Source organism: Serinus canaria, chromosome 7 (assembly GCF_022539315.1).
Source record: "Serinus canaria isolate serCan28SL12 chromosome 7, serCan2020, whole genome shotgun sequence".
Taxonomy (NCBI): domain Eukaryota; kingdom Metazoa; phylum Chordata; class Aves; order Passeriformes; family Fringillidae; genus Serinus; species Serinus canaria.
In genome coordinates, this window is record NC_066321.1 from 24,512,317 (window position 1) to 24,527,962 (window position 15,646).

Sequence of the window (15,646 nt, forward strand, 5' to 3'; positions counted from 1 at the left end):
AGAGTTCACTGAAAGAGAGGATGTTCTCTGACTTTGAAATCTTTTTGAATGGCCCAGTGGGTTTGCTGGTCAGATGAACCATTGTTACTTTTGTGACTCTGGGGATGATAACCTGGGCTGTCTAGCAGTAGTTACTGTTTGCTTCATCAAACAAGTTTATGCAGAGCTCCCTGCTCCTAGCCTGGGTTATTAACTTTCAGGGATGAAGTTCATGTAAGCTAATAAAAGCCATTCACATTTTTATTTCTGAGGCAGGAAGTATTCAGTCTTGCTCTAGTCTATGCTGGTTATTGTCACTGGGGAGTCCTTGAGATCTGAAGGTTGTGGTGTGTTCATAGTGTGTGTGCCTGAGCCACAGTATGTGTCTAAGCCATTAAGTATTTTTCTTCAAAACAAACTGAATCCTGCTCTGTTTTAGTTCATGTATTTCAGTGTGAATTGTCATTGTTTTCTTTTAAAGAATCTTAGGCTGGCTACAGTTATTCCTAAAGATTGGTGAGGAATGTCATCTTCTGTTCTTTGAGACTTTTAGAGATGTTCTCTTGATATTGCCACTAATAAAAATAATTAAATTACTGTTTTTGCTGTGCCCCAAAGTAAAAGAGGGTTAAGAATTTGTTAAATTTAATGTAGTTTAGGGTGACTGTGTGTTTTAAGCTTATGTCCTGCCAACTTGCATCATTCTACTTGGATAATGGGGTTTTACACTTGTTTTTTCTTTGTTTCTGTTTCAATGACACATTGCTGTTGGTGCAGTTACTGAATCACAAATAGAAGTGAACACTGAAAGCAAAATATTCTAATCAGCTGTGTATTTTTTAACTTCAGCTTTATTCTTAACACTTCAACAGCTTAATGCAGCAGGTTTTAATGTATCTTCAGCCAAATAGGTTAGCCACAGAGATTTGTCCAGTTAAGAGGAGTGATTTTCAATTATGCTGTTTTAATGCTGTTAACTATTAAAAGCTTTGTGGTTGCATTAGTTAAAAGGTTCAGGAGGAACATCTGTAGCTCCTGACGTGTTCTGGTTTTAGAGCATCATATTTTGTAATTTTATTGTTAGGGTCAAATTATACCCTTTTTTCAAGGTATCTGCATTAGGTAAATTGTATAATCTCAATTAACCTGCTTAATTACTGCATAAAGGTATGTTTCTGTTCTGCCCTTTCATCTTGGAATTTTATGGTTATGGTAAAAATACCTAAGCCTTGGGCTTAAAGATAGAAATTTTCTACAATAGTTGTAATAGTTTGTAATAGTTTTCCACACTTTCGCTTTGCAGAGGAAAAAACGCTTATTAATTGATACTCTTAAACTTTGTAATTTTGAGCAGGTGATACCTAGAATGAACAGCCATTTACTATTTCACAAGTGGGTGATTTCATTGCAAAATGAAATAACTGTAGTAAGAGGTAAACTAGAGATTAAATGGACGTACAAATAGACATACTTTTAGATGCTTAATTGGTGTGGTTGTTACACAGCTGTACTTTATCTAGTTACGCTTAACCCTCAGTTGCAGGTCATCAGTGGTCATCTTTTTTTGTCCCATTTCTGAAACATTCCTCAAAGCTATGTGTGCATGCCCCTTTCCTGGCTCTTAATTTTAGCATTTTATGGCCACTCTTCATAATTTTTGATGGAGGACTCAAATGTGCTTTATAATCCTAACCAGGCATGTTTTCTTCATTGTGCTGTAGCAGATGCAGCATTTGTCAGTGCTGATAGCTCAGAGTACTCGCACATGTCACTGTGACTCACCAAGCTGCCATGTGCTCATTAAACCGCAGGAACTGCTCCTAGGAGGATAAGTTTTAACTAAGGCAGTTCAGCCATAAATACCACTTGGAAGTTGTGTGCACAACTTCCAGGTACTGGTATAGTTTGGGGGGAGTGGCTACAGGCTGTGTGTCTGCTCTCTCATTTTCTTTTTGCTCTCAGGGGGAATTTGCTATTGAGCAGTACACTCTGAGCCTTTTGGCTTCAGGGTCAGTAGAATGATGGCTGAACTCCTGGGTATAGAAGTGAAGGAGTTACTAATGTATGAAGAAAGCATTAGTTTTGGAGAATTAGTCTGATCCCTGTGAATATGGTACACAGTGTTGCATTGGAATTTGAGAGTATTTGTTTGTGAAAGCCAAGTGGAATTTACTTATTCATTTGGGATTTTTTTGCCGCAGTAGGATTATCTGCCTCCTCAGAGAAAGAAATGATGGATGTGCTTTAGATGTCTAAAAATATATGGGTACACCTCCCCACAACCTGTCAGGAGGGGTGCATGTCAATCCACATATTTATTTATTTGTTTGTGCCGATAATAACCACAATATTCTATCTATAAAGTATTGTAAAATGAAAAGAACATTTTTTTTATTTTTTAAAATTTACTATTCAAATTAGAGAGAGATTGATAAGGAAATAAAAATGTATGTTTTAAAGATTTTTTTTTTTTGTGTGGTGTTCTGTAGGTATTGCCTTGTTTTTCATCTGTAGTTTTCATTTGCTCTCAGTTTCAATTTTGAGTAGTGGCTTCAGTCTTCTACCTTGTGACTGTAGAGGGAAGTAGGTGAAAATTAAGTGGGACACAACTGCTATGTCTGTCAGCACTGAAATCCTGCAAGGGTAGGTGAAGAAGTCGTGTATCTGTCTTTCAGGATCCAGCTTCCTGGGTAAATATTCACCACCTGGAGTATACAGATGGAGGAATCCTGGACCCAGATGATGTGCTGGCAGATGTTGTGGAAGACAAAGATAAGGTAAAGCTTGTATGAAAGTGTTAAGTGTCTTTTCAAATAAGAAATGCTGCTTTCTCATTTCTTGGATATATGGCAGGTGGAATGTTTGTTAAGTATTCTTAAACACATCTGCCCATAACTGCTGTAACTCTCCCCTTCTGGAGTAGAATGGGGGAGTGGGAAGCATGACCCAAGCAGTGAGAAGAGAAGCCCAGCAGTTCACTTAGGGCTTAACCTTTTCAAGCAGTTCTGTGTTTCTTTTTATTTCTATATTCAAATACCATGGTGAAAAATGCGGCTTTTACAAGAATTTATTTCTTTTTTATGCCACCTAAAAATAAATGCCATGTAAAATATCTTCTATAATCTCTTCCTTTGCATGGAGTTAAGTTTTTGAGAATCATTCAAATATCATGGTTGAGTGTGACAAAATATTCAAATCCTGTGATGACAAGAAGAGCTACTTGAACTGTTAAATTTTGGGAGGAGTTCCTGTGATTTGCTACTGAAAGTCTGAGCAGGCTGCTTATTCATTTTAGAAGCTGTGAGTCTCTAAATTTCAATTAAAATAAGACACATTTCTTGTTTGGTTAGTAGTAACTGCAGAGAAACCTCTTTTCATTTCATTTTTAATTGTCAGAAAAATTTAGTTTTGGGAAACTTATTGGTGACTTATTCAGCAGGAGGACGGGTATTTGTAAAACTTTGCTGATTTTATTTTACTTTTTTTTTCTTCATAAAATCAAAAAAAAAAATTAATGGCTTTAAACCAAAGATCCAAATATGGGAAATACCTGTGCTTTTAGACAAATTGCTTTGTCTATTTAAAGAGCCATATGCTTGATGACTTAAAAAATAATTTAGTATATTGCAAACAGATTGCTAGTTTTGTATGCTGTGTTGATTCTTCAATGACTTAATACAAAGCAGAACGTTTTGCTTATGATTAATGGGATGCTGCTTCTTTGTATCTTAGAAAATTGTTTAGTGTATACTTCATTGTCATTTTAGGGTGGTTTGTGTGGGAATTTTTAAAAAGAGTGGAGCTCTGTTAGATATTCTTTTTATCACATTTACTAAAAGTATACATAAGACACCTCAAGACTTTTTTTTTCAGGAGTGTTTGGAGACAAAAAGGATTGAGTTCTGAAATTGAACAGCTGTGTATAAAGAATAAGGCCATAAGTGTAAGATGTCATAAAATGAGATATTACATCAAAGAGGAATGTTTTGCTGGTCTCATTAGTTAATGAAAATTAGTACATTTACCCAGGATTTTCTCTGAAGTACTGATAGGGGAGCTCTTGTGGAAATGTGAGCATTAATGTGCAGAATATTTGATATGCCATATAGTTTTTAACTTGTGGCCAGAGCCTTTGCTACACCTTGTCAGTGGCTGTCACTGGTTGAGTATGTGTAGCTGAATAAGCTTCTAGGTCACAGCTGTGGGTCTAAGCTTCCTCAGTTATGACAGTGCTAAGTGAGGCTCTGAGGCTGCCTTAGGGAAAACTCGCTGGGAAACTTGAATCTTACTCTTTGAAGTGGTCTGGTGTGGTTTAGGAATACAGCAAACTCCTCAATTTCTCTTCCTCTGATATCTCAATTACAGGGGATGTATCACTGTCATCTTATTTTCTTCTGAGTGGCTTGGTGAAACAGGGATAAGAGACTTGCTGAACAGAGCAGCTGCAGTGAAAAATCAGATTTTTTTTTTTTAAAGGAGAATGTTGTAAGGGATCTGCTGGTCTGAGAGGTTGAAGAATTCTTTCATTTGAGAGTGGAATTGGGCCATAGCATGTGTAAGGAGCTGTTACTGCTTACTTAGAAAGTTTGATATGATCTGATATCAAAGAACCAGCCCTATAAAAGGTTTACAAATAGTTTTGATGGCTTTACTGTGGCCTGTTAGTCTTTGAGCCTTCACCAGTGTTATTTCACACTGAGACTCTCTACTAGGGGATTTTTAAGCTTTACAAAAAAGGGGAGGAGATACTCAGATCAGATTGGCCTGCTATCTTATTTGGTGTTTAAAGTCCCTGAATAGATGAAGGAATTTTTGGTACATTTATCTGTGCTCTGCTTGTCTTTGGTTATGATTACCTGTAGATGCAGTAAATGAATAGACCACAGGTTTGTGGCTCCCTTGTCCTTGTCATCCTTTGCTGTGCATCTGAGCCAGTGACATAGTTTCACGTTAAATCAGTCACTCTATAAAAATAAGCTTGCACTTAACCTCAGTGCCTTTAACCAAAGGTGTGTTTGGCACTGCTTACCATCAAACTCTTCTTCAGTGGCAGGGGAAACGCTGCTGCTTGAAGAGATAATCTGCTCTAGATCCTACTTTGATAGCAGTAAATTAGCAGTTTCTTCAGAGGAAAATGTCTTTGCTAATCTATTGAATTTTTTCACTGTGACAACAAAACAGGGAGAGTGCTATCAGATATAATTTATTTGGAATTTCAAAAGCTTTTGACAGTCCTTAACAATAGACTGTTAAGGAGGCACAACTACTCATGAGGTAAGCCGCAAGTGCTGTGGTGGGTTGGTGAACAAATGAGAGGGAACTGAAAAAACAGAGTAAATGGTGGAGTTCCAACCCTGAAGTAATGGCACTGGAATGTGTAATGCCCATCACTGGGAGTGGCAGTGGTTTTGAGCTCTGCTTACATTAACTTCCTGACTTCCTCTTGAACTCCAGATTAATCAAAGTTCAACTGTGCAGCTGTCAACTGCACAGTTATGCTGGACAGAGTGGAATTTTTAAATTGCCTATAAAACAGATCTAAGTTAGTATTATATGTTGGTAACATGTTATGTGAAAATGCTTTGGAAAGTCTCCTGGCTGAGAGTCCCTCTTGCTGCTGTTGCCTCAACAATAATCTGTGACCTAAATTGTATTTCCAAAGCTAGTTGACATAGTTTATTAGAATAGCTTTAAAATAGCTTGTTTTCAGTGCATTATCCAGCAATTGGTTCATGTCCTGCTAATCTGAATGATGAATTAATTAAAATCCACAAATTTTGTCACTTGAACAAGAACATGCTATTTAAATTGTCTGATTTTAATGTTGAAGTTATAAATAGAGTCCTCTTTGTATACTGTTCTTAACAGATTTCCCACTTGAAATGAACTCTTCAGCAAGAAAATGTTCTGAGAAAATTTCTTTACTGTGTAAAAGATAGAGTACAGAATGTTTCCTTTCATAGCATTGTGTACATGGAGCCCTGTGCTTGGCACATGTCTGAAATGCATAAGCTTAATGTAACTATCTAGACTTCCTGCTGATGTTTATATGGAATCATGTTTTCATGTACTAGCAAACACCTTGGGGGAGGCTAAGAGGTTGTAATGAAAGCCTGTGTTAAGTTAAAACTTGCTTTGCTTATAGGACAACAAGCTTCCTCAATCAGAACAGGTCTGCTTTCTGAATAAAATTAGAGGTCTACAGGGAAAATACACTTTCTATCAAACTTTATATGTGTATATGTGTTCATATTTTGATAGGATTAAATACAACAAAACATGGTTACAGGTGTGCTTTTTCATCAGAGCCCTTCTGAAGGAGGAGATGGTGGTCTGCTGTCAGGGTGCTGGGTTTTTCTTTGGTTGTTTTGATTTTGTTTTGTTGGGCTTTTTCATCTGTTTGGTACTTTTTGGTTTTCGTGGATATCTTGGATGTTGTTTTGTAAGACTGTGTTTGCAAGTATTGCAGTAGCTACAGCTGAGCCAACAAAGCTGCTGAACATGTTTGTAAAGGTACATTTTCTGATCAGTGCTGATGGCAAAAGATTAGGCATGTCATCCTAGGAGGTGATGTGGGTTTAAGCTCTCCAGAGACTTGTTTGTTGGCAGCTCCACTGCTAACGGGGGTGGGGGAGGTGTTTTGTGGTGTGGGGTCATTTCTTTTAGGAGTGGAAGGAATAAAAAAAAATCATTGTCATGGGCAGTGTGCTGACACTGAAATGGCAGGATACCGGTATGATCTTAGAAATTACTTTTTTCTTGGGTATCTTCTTTGTTAAATATAGATGAGTAGGGATTTTTAACAGCAGCAGAAGCTTTTGAAGGACACAAAGCAACGTCAATGAAATGCTGAAATAGTGACACTGTTTCAAGATTTGTAGTGACTGCAACTGTCATTTAAGTGTTTCTAATGATGATATCCAGTAAATGGTATGAATTAAGTGTATTTTAGCTAAGCATTTAATGAAATATTAAATAGGAAAATCAATGAATTCTTCTTCTCAACTCACTACAGCAGAAATGCAATATTGAAAAAACATGTCGCCTGGATGGAGATGCTAGGCAGAGATCAGCTAGGGAGATCAGCTGCTGGCTGTTCAAATGGCATGCTCCTGATAAGAAGCTCAAGATCTGGCAGAAGGTTTTGTCACAGATACTAAGTAACTCTTTGAAGCTCTACTTCAGACAGAAGCCTTTGCAGGTAGCTTTAGTTTCAGTGATGATTTTGCAAGTGTGAGGCAGTTTTGGAGAAGATTTTTCTACAAAGCAATAAAAATGAAGCAGATGTGAACTTCAAGACTGATATAATCTTACAAAAGAAATGTTTTTTCCAGGTATAAAAATATGCTGGTAGGTGTGTTTTCTGCCAGTGGATTTGGAACTTTTCTGTTGTTTGCAGGCAGGTTTAGTCACTGGGAGTGATGGCTGTCTCAGTTTAACACTATAGAGCAGTTATTTTTTGACCTGGGTTTGACTTTGTAGACCTTGAGGGTTGTCATTTTGACTGTGAAAGTGATGGCATACTCTAATGTGCAATGTGCATTTAAGTTACAATGAGCTAATTCCACCTTTGATCAGTTTCTGTTCTATTCAAGCATTAAAGTCCTCATGAAACAGAAGTAAATCAGAGCTACAGTAACCCTTGGGTAAATATAGAAGCTCTGACTGAAGACTGTGAGGTGATAAGGAAAATTTTTACACCAAGATGAAAAATGGCAAGAAGGGGGCAAGTGGGTAGAAATGTCTCAGTAGTTTAAATAAAGGGCTGGGGTGTTCTGAGGCAGTTTCTCCTCACATGGAGTTACAGCATTGCTGCTTTAAAAGCTTTCCCTGGACGTAGGTGGCAGAGGCCTCAATGCTGTTTTAAGTTACCTCCCAGTGTGTCAGCAGAGCCTGTAAATGTCGTGCTTTACAGCTTTTTTGTTGTATGGCTTGGTTCTCAAATATATGGTCCATGCAAATAATGCATGCTTAAGTTAGAGAAAAGCTGTTCAAACTCCAGACTTCAGTGTAATTGAGCTCTCTAGGGGAAAGAGATTTTTTTATGTGGGCAGATAGTGACAGGACAAGCGAGAAGGTTCCTAAAGTAAAGGAGGAGACAGATGAGAGATCAGGAGCAAATTCTTCAGTGTGAGGGTGGTGAGGCACTGATGCAGGTTGCCCAGAGAAGCTGTGGATGCCCCATTCCTGGAAGTGTTCAAGGCTAGGCTGGATGGGGCTCTGAGCACATCCTCATCTGGTGGATGGAGTCTCTGCCCATGGCAGGGGGATGGAACTGGATGACCTTTGTCCCCTTCCAACCAAAACCATTCTATGATTTTTCCTTGATCGTAATAATGACTTTTCTTGGCATCTTGACAAGGCTTTTGGACTCGTTCAAAAGGACAGCAGTGATGCTTGCTAAGAATTTCTACTGAGTTTGTCTAGTGTTTACCAAGAGTTCAAAATCAATCAAACAAAAAAAGGCTTTGGGGCTGGGGTCATTCTTATAGAGAAACTGTAGGCCTTCATTTGCTGGCCCTTCAGTGAACTAAGATGGAGTTTTGTTTTTGCTATTGACAAAATATGTAAACCAGTCAAGCTGCAGCCTATTTCTGAAAACATGTTTTCACACTTTTCAGGAGGAAAAAGTTTCATGCAATTTTGAGCCAGTGCTTGTTTAGGAAACAGATGTCTGATTTCACTCTTGTGTAGTAGGATACGCTGCGAGCCACCATACACATATAAATATATATAAAAGGATATTTTGGTAGGAGTTGGTCTGTTTATTTCTGACATAGGGTCTGAACTGTAAATACCAGGGGGAGGGGTCACAAATCACCGTTGTTAGTACTTACTAAGCAACACTTTATTTCAGTAATGCGCTGTCTTTTAGAATACAGATTATGAAGCTTTGCATTTTTATGAAATTTGTTTTAATTTATTGCTGCAGAGGTGCCATGCATTATTCAAGATTATAAAATGATTTGGATTTCAGGAGCATTTGGATTTGCTGATGAGGATTTCAAGCTGTGTAATTATGAAACTGTATGCACATGGGTTGGAAGTTCAGAACTCATTAGTGTAATCATTGAAATAACCATTTTTTAAGTGTGGTATTACATTCTGGGGTGTGCAATTACACTATCATGTGCTTCTGGTTACTGGAAACATTCTTGTTATAAACTTCAGGTCTAGCAATATGCTTCAAGATAAGTTTGTAGCTTTAAGAAAAGATACACGGTCAGATGTTGCTTAGGTTGTTAAAGAAAATTCAGTTTTATAGACTCAGAGCTCTAGCATGGTGCCTGTATGCATAAATTTGCCTCCTGTTTATCCTAGAATTTATAAGCTTTTACAAACTTAGTGATGTATAATGTATTTTTTCTTAAAATAGATATCTTGTAACATCTTGCAATGGTTACTTATTTCAGCTCTATCTACTTCAACAATAGTGTGTGCATGAGGGTTCCTACCAGATGGACTCCTCAGTTTTAGTTTTTTCCAGTGGAATGTTTGTGTTTGAATATTCTGAACTCTTTCTCTGAACATCTGTAACTACCAGATTTTTTCCAAAAAGTGATAAGTATTCCATTATTTGTTTCAGATTTAAAAAAAAAGTTAAATAACTGTGACAGTAAATCTGTGACACTAATAAAATTCCTGATAGTTTTGGAATAAGATTTTCTATTTAAATGCTAAGTGGGAGAGTTTTGGAGTTAAAATTCTCTTCATGTAAATCTTTGTGCAAATTTGTGCTTTTCTAGTTTGGTGTTCTTTTGATCCCTCTATCTGATCTGTATTTTGACTCTTGAGAATATTAAAAACAGAGCAATGCAGAAGGTTTGGGACCTGGATCTCTTAGCTTTTGGGGAGTATTCAGCTGTACAGCTGTGACACTTTCTCTTGACCTGAAAATGTGGTTTGTCATCTGGGCACTAAGTACTGTAGTTAATTGGTGGTCTGACAAGTGAAGCTGTCTGGTTTCTGTTCCTTGCACAATGAAAGGGCTGGAGGGAGTGAGGGAGGTCATTCTAAGTGCATCTGGCCACAATGAACTGAATGAACATTCAGATTTCCTGATGAAAAGAAGCTTAATATCTCTGTGTAAGCTTAACCTGGTTGAAGAGTTACTCCTTCTTAGTGATTTTCATTGATGTAACAAATATTTGGAATTATTATACACGTGTTGATGCTTAAGTGCCTTTAAGTACACACATGTTAATGCTTACCAAGGGAGTAATATGCATTGTAAAATGCTGTAGCCTTGTGGTGTAAGATAATTTGGTGGATTGTCTTGCTGTATAAAGTAAGCTGAGCTCTTAAATACTTCCACATAGTGGTTTAATTATGATATGTTTTGGAAGCTGAGAGAATGGGGGTTGTTCAGCCTGGAGAAAAGGCAGCTTTAAGGAGATTCATTGTGACCATTCGCTACTTTAAAGGGGACCTGTAAGAAAGGTGGGGACAAAATTTTTGGCAAGGCCTGTTACAATGGGACAAGAGGTGATGGTTTGAAACTGAAAGACCAGTTTAGAGTAGATGAGAAAGAAGGAAGTTTTTACAATGATGGTGGTACAACACTAGAGCAGGGTGTTCGGAGAGGTGGCAGATGTCCCCTCCATGGAGACATTGAAGGTTAAGTTGAATGGGTTTCTGGACAACCAGATGTCCCTGCCTGTGGCAGCAGGGATGACCTAGAGCACCTTTAAAGGTCCTTTGCAACTGAAACTATTTATGATACTACTGTAACATGTGTCCTGTTTAGATTGAAGGAGGGAATGGGCTTTTGTTCCCTTTTACAATTGGTGCTCCAAAGATTCTTTGAGTACCAGGAATCAAACACCCACTGTGATAGACTTTGTTTCCCAGTGGTGAAGGAGAAGTTTTGTATTGGTATTTAATTCCTTTTCAGAAGTGGCTGTGCTCTGGCCTGATGAATTGATGTTGGTCCAGGTACAGTTTTGGGAAAATGCTTCTGTACAGTAAGGTTTCCTTATTTTAGCTCAGTACACAACTCCTGTATCGAATTCTGTTCTTCTAAGTCCTGGGACTCATTTCTCCAGAAAGTTAAAGCTTGTTTAAAGTTTTGAAGCACTAGTAGAAATGTCACTTATATTTCAGCAGTTGCAAACAATTTGGGATTTATGTTTTGGCACTCTCCTTTTGTAATGGGGGTGGTGTACTAGGGAGATGCCTAATACCACTGCTATTGTAAAAGCAAATACCTCCTGCAAGTCTTAAAATCAGCTCAGTTCTTCTGTGCGGGTTTGAGCCATCAACCCTTATTTCATCTAGGGCATAGTGGCCATATTTGAGGACAGTACATTGTAAATTGCCTTTGAAAATGCACACATAGAACCTTGCAAACATGTGCCAACTTCTTGATGTATGCAATATGAAGTTTAACAGAAAGTCTACCCTAGTTTAACTTCAAAAGGCAGAGAAGGGCACTTGCTCCATACTTCAGCTCAGGAGGCAGCTTTGTGGCTGAAGCATAGCAGACTTTTATTGCAAGTGCCAAGTAAGTGTGAGTTAGTTCCTTCCTTGAAGGGTGGAGAGGCTGATGTGTGTGACAGGCTGTAGGGATAGAGACATATAGACCTTTGATATACCTGTTGTACAGTAAATATCTTCTGGGAAGGTGTAGAAATAAGAGAATATGCCTTTATCTATTTGAGAGTTTAGAAATACCTTCTGCAAAGCACCAGAACACTGACAGTGTTCATAAACTGCTCACAAGTTTTATGGCAAATGTTTAACCTAGAAGGAGGCTCAGAGGAGACCTGTTTTCACTCTACACCTTTGTAAAAGGAGGTTGTAGTAAGGTGGGTCAGTGTCTTCTCCCAGATAGTAAGTGATAAGACAAGAAGAAATAGCATCAAGTTGCACCAGGGAAAATTGAGACAGGATATTAGAAAACAAATTCTTCACCAAAAGGGTGGTCAAGCATTAGAACAGGCTGCCCAGGGAAGAGGTTGGGTCACCATCCCTGAAGGTATTGAAAAGGTGTTTATATGTGGCACTTACAAACGTGGTTTAGTGGTGGGCTTGGCAGTGCTCAGTTAATGCTTGGATTCTGTTATCTTGAAGGTCTTTTCCAACCTAAATTATTCTATAATTCTGTTCAGTATTAATGCTTTCTTGTTCTCTTATTCTGTGACAATGGAGTTAATAGTTAAATTGAATTAGATTAATTTGAAGGCTCAAGTCTTGAGGGATTTTGGTTTTACTCTCTTTCTTCAAAGACAGATGGAACAGTAGTTCAAGAACTTCAGTAAAAAAAAAAAGTTATTCACAATTACGTTTTTAAGGTTCAAGATATAATGCTGCCACTACATGGTTAAAGTTCAGGTAATTAGCAAAAAAAACACCATTTAAAAAAATCCTTAAAGATGTGCAGTCAGGAAAATATTGTAAGAAGAAATATCCAGGAGTAAGTAGTCTAGTTGAAAAAAGATGTAATGTTAAAATACTCTGAGTTTTCTAGAATGAGAATATTGAACAAAATCAGTAAAAGGGCTTGTAGAAGGTGTCAGCACAGAAAAAATGACTTCACATCTAACTGTTCTTTAGGGATTTTGAGCCTTTTTTTCTTCAAAATAGGTTTAAGCTGTTAAGAGCTGTTCTCTCATTGTTGTAGTGCTGGTAGTCCAGTCCTTCCTTTTTTCAGTCCAGACACTTTTGAGACATTTGATGGCGTCCTTGTTTTTGAAGATTCCTTCCCTGTTATGAGAGATGCCAGGTAATCCAGAAGTCACAAGCTTGAGAAGCAGAAGTAAAAAAACCATTTTAAATACATGCTAATCTTTTTGGGCAGCATGTGTTCTGAAGTGTATAAAGGCTATCCTAACTTCAGGTTTGTGTTGCAAAACTATTCACAGAGGATGCCAGGTGATTCCTGAAGTTCATGTTTGCTGTTCAGTAGTGGATGATGCTTTTCTCTTTACATACACATTTGATTGTCTGGTTTGTTTTCTGTTGGGGTTTAGCCCATGCTTAAACTCTAATTTTCTACTGGTATACCTGTCTATTCATATAACTGAAAGTGGCTGTTGGAAAGAAGGAAAGTCAACAATGTTTTCTTCATGTCTGAAGGATTTCCAGCTTTCAGGACTTTACCATGTCATCTGAAAAGAAGAGGTTTTGCAAATCACTCAGATTTGAGAATCAACATGTGATGCCTGAATCTTAAGAATCATTGCAATTTATCTGTTGTTTGGAACCATTTTGGACAAGTATGAAAGAAGTGGTGTGAAGAGCAAAGATGTTAAACATGGTTTTTAGAGTAGGCTTACCATTGCCTTTGCTGAGGGCAGGGACTATTGTGGAGAAGGAAGCAATCTATCTCCAGAACAGCTGGTACAGTAGGTGGTGGACTGAGTTCACAGAGGAGGACAGACATTTCTGACTGTCAAAAGTCTGGGCTCCTGGAGGAAGATGAAGCTGAGATCTGTGAGTGTAACTGTGCCAGTGCTTTCTGCTGTTACTCTACCACCTAAGGTAACAGCAGAAAGCAGTGACAGTTTCTCCTGTGGCCAGAGAGCAGCTGCAGAAATGCAGACTTCTGAGAGGTTGTCATGTACTGTTCCCTCTTTCAGGACAGAATGCTGGAACTGGAGGAAAACAAATTAAGACATCTAGCCTACCTTTAGCTTGTTCTTCCTGGCTTCCTATACCAGAAGAACCCTCAGGATAAAAACATTAGATAAAGCACTGCGTGATAATTGTAGCTGAATAAAATGTTCCCATATATTTAAAAAACATTTCTGTTAGCAAAATGACATAGAATGTCATTTGCAAACAATATCTGGCAAAGGGTAGTTCTAAAAATCAAGCTGATTTCTTTTTACCTTGGTTGAAGGCTTCATTTGTGGATGTTTTTTCTGTTGTTTTTTGTTGAAAATTGAATTGAAGACTAGCAATAGTCAAAATGCATGAAAAGTTAGCCAAATACAGACGTGCTTTATATGGCTTCCTAGAACAGCATTCAAATAGTACATTGCATTATACCATTGTTTTTGCAGAGTTGCATTTCTTTGTGATTTGTGGTTTTTTTACTAATTAAAACTAGATAGCTTTCAGTTCAGAGGGTTTTCTTTTGGTTATTATCTTCCTGACAAAGCCATTTCATGTCTTTTTTGCTTTTTCAAACAAAATAAGAGCTAACTTTTCGATGAACTCAAGTTCTATGCTTATGTAATTATTTAGCAGGCTATAGTAATTATAGTAATTAGGGTTTTTTTAAAGTGCACCTTTTCCAATGCATTTTTAACTTTAAGGTGTAATTCTCAAGGATGATAAAATGCACCACAGTAGATCATGCAATCAAGTTAATGTAATCAAGTTGCTAATAATTTTCTTGGAAGAACTTCTGTTAGAGAAGATGAAGACTTGCTCTTCTTTTGCTGAAGAAATGTCTTCATTTGCTGTTGATTGAGGTCCTAAGCTTTAGCTGCTAGGTTAAGCTTGACCCAGTGGCACTTTCAAGTTATGATTGCTTGCCTTCCTGGGACTACACAAAGATTACTGACTGATAAGAAATCAAAGAACTGAATTTCAGAGTACTGAGATTTTCCCGATCTTAATGTTTTGCGTGTTTAAAATCTGAAGAATCTTTCATATGGTACTAATGCATTTTATATTAACACTTCTGAAAGTTTTTCTTAGAAGACATGTTTCTTACATCGTTTTATGTTCAGCCTTTAAGGAAGGTTTTTCCAAAACTTTGCTTTATATCTAATATCTCCCTGTAGCAGTCAAAGCCTCAAGGAAAAAATGTGTATGATCAAGAAGTTCCTGTGGGTCAGTGCAGAATAATGACAGTGAGATGGACAAACAATGCAGCAACAGGAATTAGGTGTCTTAAGATACTTTGCTGTCCCTTTGTGCCATTGGAGCTAAACTGCTGAAGGCAGATATGAAATGTATTATATAAGAAGCTTTGATCACCATGTGTGGTGTATTTAGTTTTCAAGTTACCAGATCTTGTATGAAGCTTAAACTACCCACTGGCTTTATTTGTAATCCTTGTATAGCGCTGTAGTTCTTATTTCTGTGCTTCCTCCCTGCAAACTGGTTATAGTAACTGTTAAATAAAGGAGTGAAGAATTTCAATTTCTCCTTTTGGATAACAGCTTCTATTTTGTTATTCTGAATAGTAGCAGCATTCACTTAATGGCTATTTAAGTAACACCTTCACAGCTAGAATACTATTGAGTCTCATGTATAAACACAACCTGGAAAAGTAAATTCATTTGGAGAGAGTAGTAGTTAATCCAAGAAATAAAATACGAAGTGCACTTCAGCAAAGATTGGTTCTTTTTTCTTGTCTATAAGATTTTCTTTTTTTGTGAAGATAAAAGAATACAAAGATAAAACATTTTTGTGTTTAGAATCCCTTCCTCAAAAACCTTCCCTGCTCCATCCCCACAAAGCTAGCCTGAGATACAGCAAGGGACTTGTAGCTCTATAGGGTCTCTTTACATCTTACATAAGTGATTCACATTCCCATTTTAGAATGCTGTCCTAGTCTTTTCATGCAAAAGTGAGGATGGCAGCAGTTGTGTACAGATGTGCTTCTGTAGCCTTTTCAGTTTCCTTTGTCTCTGGAAAAGGGGCTTTTACTTTGGTAGCTGAAGGCTCCCCTTCCAGAAGAGGCACTCTTAGGAAGAATGTTTCTTAGGCT

At 37.6% G+C, this 15,646-nt stretch overlaps 1 protein-coding gene across 3 annotated transcripts in view; it reads left to right on the forward strand.

Moving 5' to 3' along the window:
• Positions 1–15,646, forward strand: part of PARD3B (par-3 family cell polarity regulator beta) — a 389,258-nt gene that overhangs the window by 22,438 nt on the left and 351,174 nt on the right. For all 3 annotated transcript variants that reach the window (XM_050976846.1, XM_030241769.2, XM_050976847.1), the window contains exon 2: positions 2,655–2,756. In XM_050976846.1, the coding sequence (XP_050832803.1) occupies positions 2,655–2,756 (102 nt within the window). The remainder of the gene's footprint in view (positions 1–2,654; positions 2,757–15,646) is intronic.